We start from the raw sequence: 21,370 nt of genomic DNA, 5'->3' as shown, positions 1-21,370 counted from the left end.
GGAGAGAGAGGCGTGGTCGTCATGGCGCCAAGCGGCGTATTACAAGAAGTCGACTTGTAATAAGAAGATGACCAGAATGTAAGGAAACACTGAATGAAGAAAACCTCTCTATCACTCTGTGTATTTAACCACGAGCCTCACGAAACCACGTATAATATTGTCAAGTCAAACACCATCTCGATGGAGGTGCATGTAGTTAACATAACGTACAAGGATCGACAAAGGAGCTCACATTACGTACAAGAACTGAATATATCTAAACGGCCATCAGATATAAACTTTTTCAGTTCCAGGAATGATGTCTATAAAGTTTTGTCTCGCAGTGAATGGTCTTTATGAAGTTTGTAGTCCATACGGATATTGATATGTACAATAAATCAGTTGTGCAACAATTTGTATTGTGGAATTTTTTTTTTCATTTGTAGTGAACGCCACAAGTAACGTTACAGGGTGTATACAGGTTTTAGATTTTTAAAATATCTACGTCAGAATACTGTTGAATTCTTTTCAGTTGCTATACGAATATATTTTGCATTTTCCTTTCTCTTGCCTTGTCCCTTAGAAATCAACCAATCAAACCATGGTAGTAAGTAGTATATTAGCAAGCAAGCACGTATCCAGAACTTATAACGTTAACCAAATATCCAGCAGAAACTGTGATGAAATATATCTTAACTACAAGACAACAACTCCTGTACATGCCTGATAACACATTGCAGCTGAGGGGCCGTGCTGGTCACGCATTAAAGGTCTAGTTATTGTTGACGGTTGACTTTGCAACTGATTATTGATAAATGCAAACAATTCTCCAGCCAGACTGATCACCAGGAGTCTCACATATGCACATTATGTTCTGGGACAGTGTTCTGTTCAAACAAAGTGTACATGATAGCCTCGAAACATGAATGATAGCATCGGAACGCAGAACTGTACCTGGTTACAGAAAGCAAGTCTTGCAGAAGGCAATAAATATTTGCGATTTCTGGTCCGCTGTAATCGAATGACAGCCATAACATCACTGCTACCAAAAAGAGATGTAGCTAGAAAAAAATGCCATGTCGAAACACCACCGAGAGCCTGAAATAGAGCCTTGGAAATCTATCGCACGAGACTACAGCAACAAATTGTTCTCCTTCGCCCGCTTGGCACGACTGGGTACAGGGAAGAGGGAAGAGGCTGCACGCGACTTATGAATATTTCAACTTTATTTCAGGCATGTCCTCCCTTCAATCTTTTCTCTTTTCATTTGTTGTCACCCTCATAAAAATATATATATACGTATAGCTCTATATCGATCTGGAAGGTTCCAATACGAAGATTTGATACAGGCATGTATTATGTATATATACTACATGTAGTCAACAGGTCTTCACTTGTAGGTAGCCTATATACTCAAGGGTATTCGTAGTGAATCGTTTGGCCTTCGCTTGCCAATGTTGCTTTTCCACACGGTCTATGAGGAGCTCATGATTATTTAAAATAATCCCATGATAACTAATCTCACTGCGTTATTGGCTGTAAGATGATATGCACCCGGTGTTGGTTAGAAAGTTGTTAAAGTCGTCAGTGAGGAGAGACGAGAGAGGCAGTCGAGATGTGTCGCTGGTGGGTCTGCGTTTTGGTACTCTGTCTGCTGCTGGAGGTGTCCTGTCTACCTGCACCTGGGGAAGAAATTGGCGGGAAAGAGGAGAAACTTGGCGGGAAAGAGGAGAAACTTGGCGGGAAAGAGCAGAAAATTGGCGGGAAAGAGCAGAAAATTGGCTGGAAGAGCGACAAGGCTAAGGAAGAGGGAGGGAACGAGACGGGTGACGACGAGAAGAAAGGCCCTGGGAACGACGAACGTGGCCACAAATGGCGACATATGGAGGGCGACAACAGAGGCTTCAAATTTGAAGACCCCCGGATAAAGTACGGGACAGAAGGAATGAGAGAGAAAAGGGGAGGCCTCCCGAAAGACGGAAAGAGAGGAGGTTACATGGGAGATTGGCCTGAAGATAGAATGAGAGGAGGCAGGAAAGAGTACATGAGAGATCTTCCTGAGTTCGGAAAAAGAGGAGGCAGGGAAGCGTACATGGGCGAGTTCCCGGAGTTCGGAAAAAGAGGAGGCAGGGGAGAATACATGAGAGACTTCCCGGACGGTGGAAAGAGAGGAGAGCCACTGAGGAGGCCGTTGCATCGAGGCTACAGGGAAGACTTTATGAGAAACGAGAGAGATGACATGTACTACTACGGAATGAGAGATGGCAGAGGGCGTGGTAGGAAAGAGAGAAGGGGAGGTGAACTGTGAGAGGCGACAGACGAGGAAGCGGCAGGAGAGACAAAGTTGGCAAAGTCGGTTTGGGAACATTTTAGGGAGAGTGTTAAGTCTCGGAGAAGACTTGTGGTGTACAGGGGGTGGTCAGTGAACGATGGGGAACGGGAGGGGGGGTCTACGAGTAGCATTTAAGTTGACTGACAGAGGGAAAATAACAAGGACGTTTAACGATATGAGAACGAGACATTGTATGACATTAGTATCTGTTTTCCGATTTGTTTGTGCAATTTACGGCATACATTTGCATGATATGCTTATTTGTACAATTTTCAGTATGGTTGCAAACTGTCCTTGCAAACGGACGAAAATTAATGCACACGCGGATGTCATCCATATAATCAAGTCAGTGTGTCCTTGTCTACAGAAAAGGCCAATGGAATTAACGTTACCTGCTGCACGTAACTCACGAATGATTCAGTACCCCACAATACGATGTGCCGTCTGCGATGTCTTTTGAACATGTCACTGTCAAAGAAGTATCAACTAAAATCATCTACGGCGTTAGCCATGGCATACAAAACCACCTATACAAGAAATTCGGTTCCTTCGAAGAAATACTAATGATACTCTATAACTGCATTGTTGTTATTCATTAACTTTAGTCAGTCATGAGTGAACATTAGCCTATGTATACATAATCTCTCACTGGCTGGGGTCAATGACCCCTTAACCGTCGAGCCGGCCGCTAGGAGCGCGATTAAGTCAGACTAGAGTGAACATTAATTTTCCACATACAACAATTGCCGGCTTTTAGCGATATGGCATGTAAGGTTGCAAATGTAATCTATTCATTGTCGAATGATTATTTGTTATGAATTATGCATGATGGTTCAAAAGAAACCAAGGTAACTGAAGCAACCATTTGCCATTGCCTGTCAGACGCCAACTTTGTGTTGATCAAAAATCGTCCATCGGTGCAGGAGAAACGCATACTAGTATTCTGGTCACAGACAAGATGTCGCGTTCGTTGGTCCTCGTCTTGTTGTTCGGTTCGCTGATCGGGGTTTCGGGGCAACGCTCGAGTCTGGAGGAAATGGACGAGAGCAGTATTGGGTCTGAGGACGATGGGAACGAAATGGATGAAAATGGCGGGAACGTCGTTGGTTTGCGTGACGACCCATCGGGAAGCTCGTCTGACAGCTTCGACGAAGACCTGTCAATTTGGGAAAGCTACTAAGACGAGCTCCGGGTGAGGGGAAGCATCGGTGTCGACTGCCGAGGAGACTACACAAAACAGATCAGCTGAATGGTCATGACGCATGAAAATGGGCTACAAAAACACATCGTTTGGGGAGGCGTCGCACAGTTGAACTGTAATCACCAGGGTAAAAGGCTACAAGATTACAAGCTAGCTAGATAGTACGTACGAGTTACGAGATAAGGGTCATTACCTGGAAGAAAGCAGCCATGTGGAACTTGGAAGAGCTGGGTTACACTGTGACATAGCCTGGGTGTCATCCTATTTCTACCGGGGCTCCTACATTCGCTACCCCGGCTACATTTAGGGTAGCGAATGTAGGAGCCTCGGTAGAAATAGGATGGCACCCAGGTTAAGAAAGCCGGCACTGTACAGAAGAGAGAGACAGGCTGTGGTGGTCTGCGCTGGTGCCAGCTGAACTGTGCGGTGAAGGAAGGAAGGGAGAAAAAAAGAAAACTCTCCATTCGCTGGCAATGACTCACATTTGTGCATTTGATTAGACCCTTATGAAACCACATGTGCATGCAATGGTTAGCACTGAGAAACTGTCTCATTACCAGCAATAATGCATACTTTGTGTGCTGCCTTACGAGACCATTGGTGTCATCCTGTCAAGCTATAGGTTTTGCTTCCCCCTAGTACATGTACATTCATCCCTAAATAGGTGTAATACATACATTAATCAGATATCAGTGAAAAAACGAGCAATTACAACAGCTTTTTGAATACGAAGAATGATGGCAGTGACAACTTCGAATGTTGTAATAAAGTAATCGCTTAATGTGTTCTCTTTCGTGTGTTTCTTTTGTTTGTAGCAACTTGCAGTTCTGGATGGGCATTTATGCATCTTATATTACTCTTTGTCTCCCCTAGATGTGTTCTCTCCATCCATCCCCCAGATCCCTCCCTCTCTCATTCCTTCCATCCATCCTTAACGGCGAGGTCACATTCATCAACGTAGGCCGTAGTACGATTTTAATGCCGCAGAATTTTCAAGTAGGCTATGAAAGAAAAAATTAACATCCAGAAGTTTGCAGGACACATGCACGACTATCCTAAGAATGCCCCTAGTTTACGACTGTATGACGATCGCACAACAATAAACTGCTGGTGATATAGCCTCGAAACCCAGACTTGCAGGTGGTCTGCATAGGAGAGAGCGCCACATGTTACATGGAGCCTGTGTAACGCAAGCACTGCTGACCGTGGCTACATGTGCATGTATAACGGGCCGAACCCGGGACCCCTGGCTTCTGGGCCAAACACCCTACCAGTACGTCACGCCGACTCCAGACGTCATTTTAGACCCTTTCATTTTCCAACCCTGCCGTACAAGTCCGGTGAAATGAACGAGACTTTTCCAATCCGGGGACCGGCCGGGCTGTTTGCGAAAGCGAAAATTGAAAAAAAGACATATCAAGAGAATACACAATATATGGTTAGGAGTATTTTTGTTAGTTTCTTTTTTGTCTTTTGTTGTCTTTTAAATTTATATAATATTTTTTCGTTCCCACAAGCTGCCCGACCGGGCCCCAGATTGGTAAGGACCGTAGCATAAAGCATTATCGCGGTACCCTTGCCTTTCCTGGTACGGACAGGTACAGCCTTATCGGGGTCAGGCCAGGGGTCTATTGTCCGCGCGGCACAACAGCATCCTGGCCTTGTCCTCTGCACGCGACGGATGAATATTTAATATCCCCACCATATGCTGTCTCATCTTTGATGTCGACATCTAACGCACGGCGCTGAAAAATACCAAAACTACGAAAGCCAGGTTTTCACTGAACATTGTTGTATTCCAGTTTTCATATAAAACCTGTATTTCAGCTTTTCACACATACCCCTTCTCAGAAATATCCCCAACGCCATAGAAAGGTCAACAAAGTACGTTATTAGTGTTTATTCACTTTATGAGCCATGCGTGAGAGTTTTTACACTGCCAACAATGAGGTTAGAGACCATGCGGCCATTAGTGATATTGCCTGAACCCAACAGGTGCAATTTCCTATTGTCGGACGATGATTATAGATTATTGCTTATGAATTATGAATGATATTTCCAAGGGGATGTACCGTGTAGTATCCATGGTAACCTTCCTGCGTCACTATCTGTAGACATTTTAAGGTGTTGATAAGAGATCGGACGAGGAATTGTCAGTCAGGAGGGACGCGCGGTCTGGGACAGCCAAGATGTCGCGTTGGTGGGCCCTCGTCTTGTTGTTCGGTGTTGTGATCGGGGTTTCGGGGAAAGACGATGGGAGCATGGACGCAATTCAGGAGCGTCTGAACGAAATGCGTGACGCAATGGACGCACTGCGGGACCGTCTGAACAACGACATGGGAGGCAACAGTGGTGGCGACAGTGGTGGCGACAGTGAGAGCGACAGTGAGAGCGACAGTGGTGGCGACAGGCGTGGTGGCATGGGAGGCGAGAGGGGAGGCGACTGGCGTGGCGACAGTGGTGGCGACAGGGACGGCGACGGTTTGGGCGATGGTCTGGGTGACATGCTAAGCGGCATGGGTGAGGCATTGGCCGACCATCTCCAGAATTGGGGAAGTGCTCTTGCGATGAAGACACCGACTTGGAGAAGTACATTTTTATATCTTTTAAGGAATTTCTCCTTTTTTAATGTTGCATGACAGCTATATTCTTTTAAAACATTGTCAGTATCAGTAGCATTTCTACAACAGAAAAATGAGGACTAGCAATATTTACCGTGATGGTCGTGACACCACACCGGCTTGGAGAAGTTCATTCTTACATCTTAAGAAATTTCTTTTTTTTTTTCACATGACAGCTTTATTTGTGCAACAATGTGTATCAGTAGCATTTCTACAACAGAAAAATTATGAGTTTCTAGTAATGATGATATATTGAAAAAAACGTGTTTGATTTGGACATGTTGATCAAAGAGCCAGGTATTGAGGTATATTTCATACTTTAGACCGCAATTTCATCCGCATTTTACATCAGTGTATAGATGTACATGATGCAAGGCAAGGCAAAGGAATGCATATATTGCCTTGTCTTATTCAATTTCCTCGGGTATGCGACAATGTTTTTATGGTATTGAAACGGCAACTGTAGAATTTGTTGCTAGGCACTCCATTCACATTATATAACAAGAACCAACTTAGATAGTGATTAATTTCTCCATAATACAGCCGGAAAGGACAGGACACATTTTTAACTGCGCAAAATGTATCTAGTTCCAGCTGCAAACAAAGCAATAAGTTAAAATCTGCTCAAGGACTTTCGATTCATTGATGTCTAGGCAGATGTAGATTCCGTGTTCTATGCGTGTTTTCCGGCATCTGGAGGAGGTCCTTTCTCTTCCAAACCTCCTACCAAAACGGGGATATCTTACCAGAGGACTTTGCCGGTCATTGGAGTACAGATTTGTCCGCAGAATTCTGGCAAATTATTCCGTCTATTTGGCAAAATTCTACCGTTATTCCAGCAGCACACGAAGTCTGGTAGAGACTAGTCCGCATTTGTTGCTCGCCCCCTTCTCCATATTTTCCCAAAAGGGACACCAGACTCTGACCGGTCAAGAAGAAAGACTAGCCTCCTTTAATGGCAGACTATAGGCTTTTTTTCTGATGGCATAGTTCTATTGCACTCGACCAGGCACGGGCTAAGGAAAGTTGTCGTCAGCGACAGGCTAAAGAGAGACGACATTTCTGAGCGTGCCATCGGTGAAAACAAGTTCTTGATATAGAACCTCCTTGGTAAAAAGGAGCACCTTATCATATGTTTCTTTTGACATCGTTGTTCATTTTCCACAGCCCAGTGCCCGGCTGGAGGGATCTATGCGCCGTACGCCTGTGAGGCGGACCCGTGTGACGGCGCGGTGTGCGCAGGACAGCCGGCTGATGACGTACACTGTGTGCCCGACTTCTGCGGCGCGCGGTGCATGCCGGTCTTCTACAACAAGACTGGCAGGGGCGAGCGGGTCAAGTGTAACGGGGGTAGGTCACTCTCAGAAATTTCTAGAAAAAATGATTGATTTACTCAATTATCTTCAAGTGTGAAGGGAGTTTGTCTTACCAAGGCGGTGCGTATCATTGCTGTTTGAGAACTGAGATAAATGCGGGAAACTGTATCTTTGCGTGACTTTTGTTACGACAGCAGAAAAAGCCGAGTGTCCAAGTTGTCTTTAAACCAATTTTAAAGTTACTATTGTTTGTTCGTATTGGAGTCGTGGTGGCGTAACGTTTAAGTTCTTTGGCCCAGAACCCAGAGGTCTTGGTTTCGAATCCCCTGGCACGCCCCAGATGTTGTGCCCTATTGCGAAATACATTTTACACGACTTTCCTCACTCCACCCTGGTGTAAAAATGGGTACCTGACTTCGGTTGGGGAGGTCAAATGCGGTGAAGGAGAGGGATGGGCTCCGCCTTCCAATACCATGACCTAGACACAGTGGATAACAACCTGCCCCCACCGCTTTAAAAGACTATGGGACTACCTTTACCTTTTCTAAAGTTATTGAATTAAGTTCTGAGTGTAAAGTGAGTTTGTCTTTCAAAAAGGGTGCCAGTCATAATTTGAGAACCGAGTGAAATAGGGGATCGTTGTTGTTAATTTTCGTTCAGTGCAAAACATAATCGTATTTTTGGTGTTTCATTTTTTTCATATTCATTTATTCTAAACGTTACAAAGCCATGAAACCATTCATTTCAACAAAAAAGAAAACCATAATGCAAATTATACATAACCATAATAAATATCAACCATAGATGATAATCAATAGAACTAAAATATCAATGTGTGAACATCATGCATAACCATAATAGATATCAGCCATAAATAACAATCAATAGAAATATTTCACATTTTCTTACAGAGCAACAGGGCGAGTGCCCGGCTGTGCCCTATGGATTTAAGGGCACCTGTGATCACAAGTGCAGTTCCGACGACACATGCAAGGCGGGGCAAAAGTGCTGCTCCAACGGCTGTGGGATGCACTGTGTGCGGGCAAAGTTCGAGACGGACGAAGGTAATTTCAACGTTAATTTCATCATTTACTAAAATGTTGTACTCAGTAGAATAATTCTTGACCAGCAGAGCTTATAAACAGAATAAAACAAAATGATGTAAGTCCTGTCACTATATGTACTCTATCACGACTTTTGCATATATCCAAGTGCTTCAAAAAGAGAGAAGAAACTATTAGGTGATCAACATTAGTTAAACAATAGTCCACGTTGTTGTTTCTTTTTACTCTTTAATGATAAAACGTAGCATTTTCTTATTTCATATTTTACATTTTGCATCTTCTAGACCACGTGTGCATTTAGCCTATCTGGGCAGGAATATGCAATAAAGACTATTATCATCATATTTGTATGACTGTACTTAGCCCGGTTGGGCATGAATGTACAATAAAGGCTTTTATTGTTATTGTCCTTACAGATGAGCGTAAGTGTAAGCTGGTGCTGGGAGATCCGGATGAAGACGAGAACCAGGAACTCTGGCTGTTCCGTCCTGATGAGAAGGGCGGCATGCTGTACAGCACGGATGCACGGGTAGGTCCTAGCTCCGTTGTTACATTTGTGTGTGTGTGTGTGTGTGTGTGTGTGTGTGTGTGTGTGTGTGTGTGTGTGTGTGTGTGTGTGTGTGTGTGTGTGTGTGTGTGTGTGTGTGTGTTTACAGTGTGTGTGTGTGTGTGTGTGTTGGGGGTGCCTGTCTCGACCATAACTCTAGAAGCTGTGGGTGGATTCTTATGATATTTGGTAGCTGAGTCATGTGAGTAGGGGTCGGGAAAATGAAGGTCAAGTTCAATAATGGCCTTCCAAGTTTGTTTGTTTGTTTGTCTGTCTTGGTGTGTGCATGTTTCTTGCCGCTGGCCTGGGTCCAAGGTGGCGGGATGTGAGGTGGACAATGGTGTATTACTACAGACTTGCAGGATAAGAAAGCTGGTTTGGCCCGGGTTCAAAGTTGGTGCCATAGGCTTGATCAGCGTACAATGAACCTGTTCATACTGCACATGGCGTCTATCTTCTCTGTCACGACCAGTGGAAGAATATCTCTTCAGCGAACTAAACATTTCACTTTGTTGTTTGTTGACAGGGCAACGGCAGCTCCTTTGCTAGGTTCCCGGGGACCCGACAGGAGATGGCTGAGGCCATCAGGGAGAGCGCCACGGAAGCTCAGACCGAGATCTCCGTGCAGAGTAATGATCCCACGGTGAACCATCAGGCGATGTGGAAAGGTTGGTTTTGTACAGCGTCTTGATCACAGTTGAGCTCCTGGTTCCAATTAGTTGCTAGCTGGGAGACCCCGGTTCAATCCTGGGCCTGATATTTCTGTCGGGCTGCACCCGTCTTTCGGAAGGGACGTAAAATGTACTCTCCAAGCAGAGGAGTGGGTCCGGCAGGTTTTTGACGTGTTTTTAGGCGTTTTTGTCGGGCTTTCTACTTTGTCATGGTACGTTTGTGAAGGTTAGACATCCAGGTAAACAATATATAAGGAGAAATTCAAACTCTACAACTGGATAAAAATTCGGAGATTTATTTCCGGACGTTTCGAGTGACATCCATCACTCTTCTTCAGCGTCACTAAAGTGAACTAGCAGAACGAACCAGTACTTATATACAATAACTAGAAAAACCGGTTTTTACATGGCAAATCACACAGTCATGCATAAACGACATTGTAATGTAAAATAAGTTAGGAAGGTTCCTATGGTAAGACAACACCATAGGAAAAGTTATTGTCCTTTGGGTGGGGGGAGGGTGGAGTCCCAGGTACCCGAGAGTTCTACGCGGAGTCCTCCCTTCCTGTTCAAGGTGGGGTTGTAGATCCTCTCGTAGATGGCTTCCCTGATTCCGCGTTCGTACCATCGTGGTTCACGATCCAGGACGTCTGTTGTCTCCAGTCTGAATGAGTGGCCCCGGTGATGTTTCATGTGATGGTAGATGGCCGATGAGTACTTGCTTGCTGTAGCCCTGCAATGTTGATTGTACCTTGTCTTCAGTGGTTGGCTGGTTTCTCCAATGTAGGTGTCGCGGCAGGTGTGTGATTTGCCATGTAAAAACCGGTTTTTCTAGTTATTGTATATAAGTCAGTGTTCTCACCAGAATTTTTTCACAGCATAGGGGTCAGGTACAGAAGGCCAACTTTACGCGGTGCAAGTCACGCGTGGAGTGCTGAAGACATGACCAGAGTAGGGAGTCCGGCATGTTCCCCCGGAAAATTTGTAAATTCATGACCCAATGAGACATTATTTCATGCATTTTGAGGGATAAATTTTGTGAAGTAGAGTTTTTCCTCTGTCACAGCCTCATTCTAAAGCCAAATATGAACTTTTTATAAGATTTATGAAGGGTCACAAGGTTTGTCCCAGAAAGAAACACCCCTATGCTGGTTGAAACACAGCATAGGGGTCCAAATCACAGCATAGGGGGTCCAAATCACAGCATAGGGGGCCCCTATGCTGAAAAGGCCTGGCGAGAACACTGTAAGTACTGGTTCGTTCTGCTAGTTCACTTTAGTGACGCTGAAGAAGAGTGATGGATGTCACTCGAAACGTCCGGAAATAAATCTCCGAATTTTTATCCAGTTGTAGAGTTTGAATTTCTCCTTATATACTTTGTCATGGTTTTCTTGTCTCTATAACCCACACCTCTGCCGGCACTGACCTCGGGGCGGGGCAAACCTATTTACTTCCATTGAACAAAGGTGGCAGTACTCCTCCCCGAGAACCATTAGATTATCATTAGTGGTAACAATTTTACTGCGCCGGATTATCACACATCTATGGGTTATAGAGACAAGAAAACCATGACAAAGTAGAAAGCCCGACAAAAACGCCTAAAAACACGTCAAAAACCTGCCGGACCCACTCCTCTGCTTGGAGAGTAGTAAAATGGGGTCCCGTGTTCGATGAGGTGCCTCGAGCACATTAACGGGGAAGGGCTAGCAGACCCTCTCAGTGAAATATACCCTGCTACAGAAACAGCAAGAAAACATGCTGCCCTTTGTGCCACTATGTTCATCCTTCGCGAATGGTCTATAAGATATAGCTAGAGAAAGAGAGAGAGAGAAAGTGAGAGACAGAGACAGGACTAGTGGAAAGAAGGCGAAGTTTGTTTCAGCTCAGTCTAATGAACCACCTTTTTCTTTCACAGTTGAGGACGAGAAGATCTACCGGGGAGAAATGAACACTGCGGGAGAGACAGTCTGGCGACTTGTCGCCCTCTGCAACTGTAAGGGCTGCAAGATGGGAGGTGAGTAAATGCAGACTATAGCTAAAGACCCCCTCTCACTGGACCCGCGGCACACTGGCGGCGTCGTGCATGTGTCGTCCAAAGTTCATCTGTTTTGTTACGGAAAAGGCTACGTTAGGTTCTTGTCGGCAGTCGGTTCTGCCACAGCCTGCTTGAAAATTCTACGGCATCAAAATCGTACAATGTCCTACAACGAATATGACCGCGCCGCTATACTACCTTTGGTGTACTTGTTCTAGTTTTAGACAGGCGTACAAATGTAACGTTAGAAGCTAGCGTTTTTTTCTGATCGTTCGCGCGTACAATGCCAGTATCTTTTCAGCGCCCACGAAGCAGAATTTGAAGGAAAAAATGCTTAGCCCTCAAGATTTTTTTACTAACAGTTAACCTGTTTTATATGCTTTTAATGTTACATCATGAAGAAGATAGTTGGCCTTTTAGGATTCACTTCGTTCGTAGGGCTTTAATGAATAAGTTGAAACTCCTTTTTGCTATCTTGCTTTGAGCAAACAATGTTAATAAAAAATGGATCTCAAATCTTACTTATCCAAGAACTAAGCGTAGGGATTTGATCAGTAAGTTGAAGTGCTCTTTTGTTGTCTTGCTTTCAGGAAACGATAAAAAAATGGAACGCAAGTTTGACTTATCCAAGTACTAAGCTTTTCATTTTTGTTTACTCTGAATTGCTCAGGTCGAGAACATGGCTACGGGCAGGATCGCGACGGCCGAGACTCGGCCGGTGGAGGGATGGATGGTGCCCGGGAGAGGCCGGGTGACCGCGACGATGGAGACGGGCCGAACGAGCAGGACCCCAGAGGCTCCGGCCGACCCCGAACGACCAGGGCCCCGGGGGGCGATCAAGGTGGCCAAGGCCCCGGGGAACGAGACGACACACGTCGTCCTCAACTGCAAAATATCTAGGCCCCTGGCCCCCGGGAAGAACGTAAGGCTCCGAGTGCCCCAGGTGACCGAGGCCATGGGCCCTATGGCATGGTACCGGCCGGCACACACGACGGGGAACGAAACACGAAGATGAGAAGACAAGGCCTTAGGTTGCCTATGCATGCTTGATATCAACCTTTCGTTTGCTAGTAGAGTCGTTGATTGCTCTATTTCTTGTATTTCAATAGCCCTATCAACCAATAGACTTTCGTCATCACATTTTCATATGATTCTCATATGTGCAAAAGTTAAACTGATCACACACACACACACACACACACACACACACACACACACACACACACACACACACACACACACACACACAAACACACACACACACAAAAAACACACACACACACACACACACAAACACACACACACGTTCTCACAGTGTATACATTCATTCGTACATTAAAGTTTATGGCTGGCCTATTTTGAAATGTTGTTTCTTGGAAATGTATTTTGAAATATGATTTTAAACGTCGGATGTATAGGTAACGGGGGATGTATTTTTGGTGTGCGAAAAGCCACAACTAAATTTGGAAGAAAGCAAATAGCTTCGAATTCCAGCTATGATAAAACAAAGTATTTCAGCATTATAAGATAAATTTTTTATATACTTTTGTTTGCAAAAACGAATTTGAAAGAAAGCAAATGGATTCAAGCTATGGTAAACTTATCTGTTTGTATAAGATCTTAAAAACTGTGTCTTTGCTTTTTGTAAATGATAAAACCTGTATAAAACTCGTAACGTTAACTACGCATCGGAAGGGGTGAAAGGGCGGTGGTAAAAATGAAAGCTGTAAATGAAATATAACTCTTCGCTTCGCTTGTGCCATTTGGTAGATTGCATGAGTCAGAGCTATGTAAAGATATGCATGATGAATAAAAGATGTTTACATCAACGGTGTCGTCTCCAAGGCCTTTTTCTTTCTTCCCTTTCCACTAGTCACGCACACAGGATTAGTTGTATAGACAGTTAAGCCATGTGTTGTGCTGTCACCACATGCTCATTTGGTAACACAAAACACTCGTGACTATGCAATGATATTGTATTTGCCAACATCTATTATAGCCACATAATTCCTTTCAGTACTTCTTTCCATGAGCACAATGAAGAGGCCTATAAAATATTCACCACAGCCGTAAATAATGAAAAATTAATACGCAAAAGATTATTTCGCAGACGCAATACGCCTCAGGTAAACAAAGGTAACCATAGAGGAAAATAATTAGCGGAGGTAGTTTGAATGCTCATTTTGTTAAGAAGAAGAACACAATAACATTTTGTATCCCCTCAAATCTATTCTTGTCACGCTAGAGCCAGTGCCACATTGGAAACGACCTCGAGGTAAATTTGTCGATGGCTAGAAGATTTTCAAAATCACCAAACGTTGAGCTAATTTTTGGCCTGAAAAATCTACACTACTTTTTAAGGGGGCTCGAACATCGGCCGATTGCAGTCATCTAGAGGATAAATGCCAAATTGCTGCCAAAATGGAAATTTAGCGCTCGAAGACTCATCTGGCGAGCTATCTTATTACTGTATTACGCCGGCTTAAGTTATAGACCGTCCCTCACACTAGTACAATAGTATGTGTGCGTTATATACTCAAAGTGGTCACTAGTACTTCACCCTAATGTTAAAAGTTCCCGCTATTTCGAGTTGTGACCTTCGGTATCTACCTAGAAACACCTGCAGAGAAGTGACAAGGAGCAAATACCTGCAAATAATTTTAACGTCTTGGGAATTTTAACCTCCTTGACCAGACCAAAGGTTAGATTGATTGATACGCATTCCTACCCATACGCGTATTTGAACACGAGGGCAATATAGTAAAAATAATCCATTCGGCTATCTTAATATATTGATTATATATACTTTTGACGTCAAGTCGACATTAGCAGTATATATTAAATGCACACGGCAACATAGTGGTAAATGGGTACGTGGCATTGTTAAAATAAGTTATGAAAAACTTGAGTGCGGTGCCACGTCGTCCTTGTCTGTCAAAAAGAGAAGTAAAAACATAGTGGAGAATTTTACTTTTCCCTGTTCATCCATCCTCACTGGGGTAAAGAGATTAATCATTTGATAGATGTGTTGAAGCAAAATGAAAGAAATATCAATGTGATATTAAATATATTCCTCAAACAACGAATTCTCTGCTGAACAGACACCGAATTCGATACGTGATGTCAATTGAACCATACATTTACCAAACAAGGAATTCAATGTGGCGGAGGTAAGTACATGCCCCGCAAGCGCATCGTCATATTGAGACTTTAGGTTCTGTCCATGGTACTGAAACAAGGGATGTATTTCTTTCCATTGACATTGATGCCTACATTATTTCCTTGCTTTCAGCAAGTCAACACAATTCAAAACGGACAAATACTTCCAAACGATTAGTGGGAATGATAAAACTCTGAGTAAGTAGCACAGAAACCATCCTTCGGCTCAGAGAATCCCGAACCATCGGTACCAGGTCATCTAATGATCCTTTTGAATTCTAAGATTAGTAGATTGTGCGTATATGAGAAGCTTTTCATCGTGATGATCCAATGTACCTTAATGCTTCTCATCTTTCAGTGTTGCGATGAAAGGAAATAAGTGCTGGCATGGACGCATTGACGCTTGTTTCTTGTGTTATTCACGTTGCCACGGTGACACGGAAACACGTCAGACATATATTATATAAGTCACTGTTTGTGATAAATCCAGGGATGAGAATGGTCACATCGGCTATCTGAGTCAGAGTAGAACAACAAAAATACAACTTTTCACAGCAAAACTTTCTTTTCAGTAACATTGTTTGAATTTAAGTATCAAGAGTCTACAGCACAAAAAGAGAACAAGAGAACGATAAAACTTTAATGCAACGTATTGCAGCAAACCCTTCTTTTCAGTCTTTTTGTTCAAATCTGTTTAGTACTGAAATTGGACAGTACAAAAGGGGGAAAGTGTTTTCGGACTTCAGTCAGAGGAACATTGCGGCTTGTACGGTTCGTGTGGTCCTCTGAGCCGCCATGGCGAATTCTCCACTACTTCTCCTCCTGGCCTTATTCTGTGTGGGGGCCCTGGCACAAGGAGATCTGAAAGAAAAGCCTGAGTCAGATGGGAGTATTTTGAAGCAAAGTGAGGGCAAAGGGGACGAATCGAAAACGCCTGGTGGAGAGAAGAACGACTCCCTCGGCCATAAGACCAGCGATACCGACTATGGTCTGTACGGGGATGGGAGGGATAGCACCATCGGCGGAATGTACGGTGGAGACTACGGTAGGGATGGCTACGACTACCGCAAGGATCGCTACGCTGATGGCAGCTACCGTGGTGGATATGACATGGGTGGCGGCTACTCTGGTAGTTCCGACGGATACGGAAACTACCGAGATGCTGCCGATAAGTACCTAGGTGGCGGCGGAGACTACCGAGGAGGTGGCGAGGACTACAAGAAGTACACTCGCGGTATGTGACTGTTTTAAAATTTGCTAGCGGTCGCGACTAGTAGACACCTTGCCATCACGCTTTTGTCTTTGTTGTTTATTTTGTTGTCTCTACCAGGCTCCCTAGGTTGGTTAAGTCTATATGACCTCCTTGGCTCTGGAGTATTATTTAGTCTATTTGCCCAATTTCTGCTATTTCCAGCAACCTATAGCTAGGTAGTCTGGCAGAGGTGTGCATGTTTTTCACTCAAGATTTACACATATCACACATTTGAAACATCGTCTGCTGTTCCACGCTAGCCGCTTGCCCCGCCGGCGTCCCGTATGTGCCGTACGCCTGTGCGGGCGCGACCCCGTGCCTGTCCGCCATGTGTGGAGACCTGGACCCGAACAGCCCCGACTCCAACATCACCTGCGTGCCCACCGACTGCGGTGGGTGCCACAAGGTCGCCTTCTTCAACAAGACCAACGGCAGGCCCGTCAAGTGTACAGGAGGTGTGCCATACGCTGCAAAATTAGCCTGGATGACAGACCCCCGATCTCTATGATATTTATCGTACGCATGGGTCTAATTCAGGGGGGCCGTGTTGTAAATTTCTTTGGGGACATGTTGACTCTAGACTAGATCCTAGCTGGCCTGTGTATGCCCTGGAAATAGTTTGTCATCCAGGCTGCTGCAGCATTATTATGAATGAAATCTTTAAGAAAAAAGAGTTTTGATTGTTTTCAATTGAAATAGACTCTGACAGAAAAGGAGGTGAACAATGCTATTTCTTTGCGGCATTGTGAAAGGACTTGTACGAATATGTACATGTAGGAAGCATTCGAGCCCTGGCAGCTGTGTAGTGGTCTTGCTGAAGCTCAACTTTCTAGTTTTTAACTGCAGTTGATTGAAACCCTGAATGAATGAAGTAATGAATTAGACTAGGAAAATCTATAACGAAGGTTTTATGTAATTCACAGGTCTAGATATTACAGACGTCTATCAACACCTCGGATATAGCTATCTTTTGATTGTGTTTCATTGACATATCTTGCATGCGCAGTTCGGCGAAAAGTCACCGGGAACAAAGTTAACACGACGCTGAAAAGGAATTCAAGTACAAAGCACTATTAATGAAATTTTATGTATCCTGATATTCTCCAAGCAAAAGTAAAAGCTTATGTGTCGCCATGTATATGTGTATAATCTAACTGTCGTTAATGTCCTCATTTGCAGAGGAAACAGGCAAATGTCCCATGGTTCCGTACGGCACCGTTGGCACATGCGCAGTGCAGTGCGGGTCCGATGACGACTGCAAAGCTGTGGGGAGCAAATGTTGTTCTAACGGCTGTGGGATGACCTGCCAGAGGGCCGAACCAGAAACCCATAAAAGTAGGATAAACAAATTAATATTTTTCCTTTCTTCTGATGTTTGGTTGTATTGGAAATTTTAGTTCGCAAAGAAAACACTGTAACGACGCGATCGCATTCGTCGTAGGTCGTCGTGCGATTTTAATGTCGTAACATTTTCAAGCAGGGTTTAATAGAACCAAAGGCGGCAAGGTTCTAGGATTTGCTCTTCAAGTATAGAGGATATGATCTACAAGTAGAAGTAAGGCTTTGTCTGTTTTTTTACGTCTTTTTATGCGTTTTTGTCGGACTTGCGTTTTGTCAGGTTTTCTTTTTGTCCACCAACCAACCAAACTGGTTGGTTGATCCATAGTTTGCGATCCTCGATCAGTTTGCGATCGTTGACCATCGTACGACAAAAGTTTAAATACAATATATATTTACAGTGGACTACAAGTTTAAAGTTTTCAGTGTCTTTCTCTATCTAACGAAATACAATTAACTTCAACCGCAGACTTTACCCAGTGCAGACTGTACCTGACGGAAGAGGAGGAGGAGGAGGGGGGCGTTATGCTGTGGCTGTTCCGTCCTGACAACCGCGGGGGAAAACTGTTCAGAACCGACCCGCTGGTGGGTTACCTGCAAGAATCAGCCTGGTACCCAGTCTATCGTGGATTGGGCGGGCTCTGTTCGGGACAGGAGGAGCTCCTCGCCGCCAGGGTAAACTGTACATGTGGCACTCGGTAGTATTTTTTACGTAGTTGGAGTCGATGGCCAAGAGTGTAAAGCTTCTATACTATCGAGTGCTACCGACTACTTTACCCGGGCGGCGGAATGCTCATACTGTCCCGAACAGAGCCCCGCCAAATCCACGAAAGACTGGATACCAGGTTATCAATATTAGGTCCCGTAGTCTATAGATGCCAATGGTAGAAAATGATTTTGCATTTTTCTGAGCGTTACATATAGTGCACGCGTGCGGCACAAGGTACGCTATAAGTAGGGCACCGAGTCGGAATCCAACCAGTCAAAACCGCCTTCTATCGACATGACCGCATTCTGCATCTGAGCTACCGAAGGAACAATTTCCAGTCGTAAATACTTGTCAGTTCTTTAAATGTCTTGTTGGTTAGGTATATGTACAGATATGCTAGTGTTCCATGCATGTATATATAGTCTAGAAATCTGTTTCATGTTGCAATTAGCCCTAGGGCAAATAAACTATTCTAGACAATACTGCCATCGTGCTCTTCTGAGAAAGTTTCTCCATAAATGAATGAACAGGGGAATGGGACCTACTTCGGCCGTTTCCATGGCGGCAGGAACGAGCTCGGTGCAGAAGTGAAGGACCGCTATGCCGAGTCCTCTGACGTAGTGACCGTGGAGAGCATGACATGGCGAGGTAACTGATTCCTTTGTTCCGGGTGCTATTTTCTGTTTTCTTTTGTCATGATGACTGACGTGCTGAATTTGGAAATAGAAGGGGTTTCATTCGTCATTTCGGATGGTGGCCCCGTGTATGAGGAAGATTCAGCCTTAGCTTAAAGCGTCAGACCTCTGCACGTACCCCAACACACTTATCGAGAAGAGAAGACATGGACCCTGTGTGGTTGGCTAAAACACGCGAGCCCTATGGCCTAGCGACGCCGCACTGTAACGTTACTACTAGCTAACAAAAAAGCGCCATGCGTCGTCTTCAGTCTGATGTTTGACCGCTTGACTACCCTAGTAAAAGCAACGCAATGATAATTTGCGTCCTTCATTATTTCCTTGTCTCTGTCACTTGTTTCAAGTGTTCAATTATGTTGACCATTCTCTCTAACTTTTCTTCCATAGTGAACGGCAATGACATTGAACTCCAGGAGGGAGAGGACGCCGAGTTTTTCCGTGTGGCTGTCTGCGACTGCGACGACTGTCAACGCAAACCCATGGGGCAGTTTAAGGATGGTTTTGGTAAAGATGGGGACGATTTTTATTGGGACCGAGAGTCCTTTATGGATGATTTCGACAACGACCGAGGGTCTTTCAACGATGATTTTGGCAAAGACCGTGGGTCTTATGGGGGCGATTTTAGAGGAGACCGAGGGTCTATTGGGATTGACTTTGGAGGAGACCGAGGGTCTTTGGGTGGTGATTTTGGAGGAGACCGAGGTTCTTTTGGGGGTAATTTTGGAGGAGACCGAGGGTCTATCGGAGGTAATTTTGGAGGTAATTTTGGGGGAGACCGAGGGTCTATGGGCGGGAATTTTGGAGGAGACCGAGGGTCTATGGGCGGGAATTTTGGAGGAGACCGAGGTTCTATGGGTTATTTCGGAGGAGACCGAGGGTCTTTCGAGGGTAACTTTGGAGGAGACCGGGGGTCCATGGGCGGGAATTTCGGAGGAGACCGAGGGTCCTTCGGAGGAGACCACGGGTCTTTTGGCGGTAATTTCGGAGGAGACCGAGGGTCTTTGGGCGGGAATTTCGGAGGAGACCAGGGTTCTTTCGAGGGTAACTTTGGAGGAAACCAAGGTTCTTTCGGGGGTAACTTTGGAGGAGACCGAGGGTCTTTCGAGGGTAACTTTGGAGGAGACCGAGGGTCTTTCGAGGGTAACTTTGGAGGAGACCGAGGGTCTTTCGAGGGTAACTTTGGAGGAGACCTAGGTTCTTTCGGGGGTAACTTTGGAGGAGACCGAGGGTCTTTTGAGGGTAACTTTGGAGGTGGCCGAGGGTCCTTTGAAGGTAACTTCGGAGGTGACCGAGGGTCTTCTGGGGGTAATCTTGAAGGAGACCAAGGGTCTTTTGGGGGTCAAGTCGGAGGAGACCGAGGGTCTATGGACGGGAATTTTGGAGGAGAGTCAGACCGAGGGTCTTCCGAAGATAATTCTGGAGGAGACCAAGGGTCTTTTGGGGATAACCGTGAAGGGAACCAAGGGTCTTTCGGGGGTAACTTTGACGGAGACCGGGATGGTTTCGGGGGTGACAGGGGATGAGTGCCCGGGGATCTCGCCCAATGAAAATCTGGCTTCAAAGATCTAGATAGCAATGAACACAACCGATTGGCAAACTAGGTAGACTCTGCACAATGCCGGATGAAGAACAGTCTTCAGTGTTTGTCAGTAGCATGGACCACGAAGTTGTCAGTGTCTCAAAATTAAATCGAGCTTAAGTAATTGTTGGAATGTACTGAGGATGGACATACATAAGGCGTCCTCACGTGTACGCCAAAGGGCCAAATGCATGTATATTATCAAAGTCTTGTCATCTCAATAGTTTTTTCTTGACCTTGCATGTGGTTCACTCCGTAATGTCGGCATGTATCATAAGTTGTTACACACCTTAAATAAAAGAGGCGCAGCAGTGGCGAGTCTCAGGTGATTGTCTCTGTGTCATTTTTTTCTGTTTGTGGTGCACGTGTTTGTTAAGTTCAAAGTATATTTTCTTCGAAGGTCATGCGTTAACATTGTTAACATATGACCTTCGAAGAAAATATACATTGTTAACATATGACCTTCGAAGAAAATATACTTTGAAATCCTGAACAACTCCTCCTGTATGCACTGACAGCTGCTCTAACAGCAGACATCAACGACGAAATTACTCGTTTCGCAAAGTTCAATTTCTCCAAATAGCAATCCTAGATGAGTCAATTTATACAAATTCAGTCATCAAGTCATACATTTTGATATCCCAAAACAACAGTGTTTCAATCAAACAAAACTAAACTTGACACGGACACGAGGATATGATATGAAACAAGTAAAAGCATTGCAACATCAAGTCACGGTGAATCAAATTTGCGCTGTGTTTGAAGCACAACTTTTCTAAACAAGCGCGCATTTATTGAAAACTATAATTTCATACACAAAACTCTTGTAGATTATGATCTTGACATACCGATACCATGAATCAAGTCTTCTC

General features: G+C 44.6%; 2 protein-coding genes across 3 annotated transcripts; both read left to right on the top strand.

Annotated features, from left to right (window-relative positions):
• Positions 1–5,629: 5,629 nt before the first annotated feature.
• On the top strand, positions 5,630–13,595 carry LOC136421779 (uncharacterized). 2 transcript variants are annotated; one of them, XM_066409329.1, is made up of 7 exons: positions 5,630–6,101; positions 7,301–7,483; positions 8,361–8,513; positions 8,930–9,042; positions 9,587–9,728; positions 11,647–11,745; positions 12,437–13,595. In XM_066409329.1, the coding sequence occupies exons 1-7, from the start codon at positions 5,702–5,704 to the stop codon at positions 12,664–12,666; spliced, it is 1,320 nt and encodes a 439-aa protein (XP_066265426.1). In that variant the 5' UTR covers positions 5,630–5,701; the 3' UTR covers positions 12,667–13,595. The 2 variants fall into 2 exon arrangements, with proteins under 2 accessions (XP_066265426.1, XP_066265428.1); XM_066409331.1 differs by lacking the exon at positions 5,630–6,101 and adding an exon at positions 6,192–6,261.
• Positions 13,596–15,566: 1,971 nt separating this feature from the next.
• On the top strand, positions 15,567–20,822 carry LOC136422137 (uncharacterized). The gene is made up of 6 exons (XM_066409785.1): positions 15,567–16,159; positions 16,438–16,632; positions 17,357–17,512; positions 17,985–18,100; positions 18,755–18,872; positions 19,307–20,822. The coding sequence occupies exons 1-6, from the start codon at positions 15,721–15,723 to the stop codon at positions 20,440–20,442; spliced, it is 2,160 nt and encodes a 719-aa protein (XP_066265882.1). The 5' UTR covers positions 15,567–15,720; the 3' UTR covers positions 20,443–20,822.
• Positions 20,823–21,370: the final 548 nt, after the last annotated feature.

This window comes from Branchiostoma lanceolatum, chromosome 16 (genome assembly GCF_035083965.1).
Source record: "Branchiostoma lanceolatum isolate klBraLanc5 chromosome 16, klBraLanc5.hap2, whole genome shotgun sequence".
NCBI lineage: Eukaryota > Metazoa > Chordata > Leptocardii > Amphioxiformes > Branchiostomatidae > Branchiostoma > Branchiostoma lanceolatum.
The sequence above is the reverse complement of the archived record's forward strand: the minus strand, read 5'-3'. Positions and strand labels throughout refer to the sequence as shown.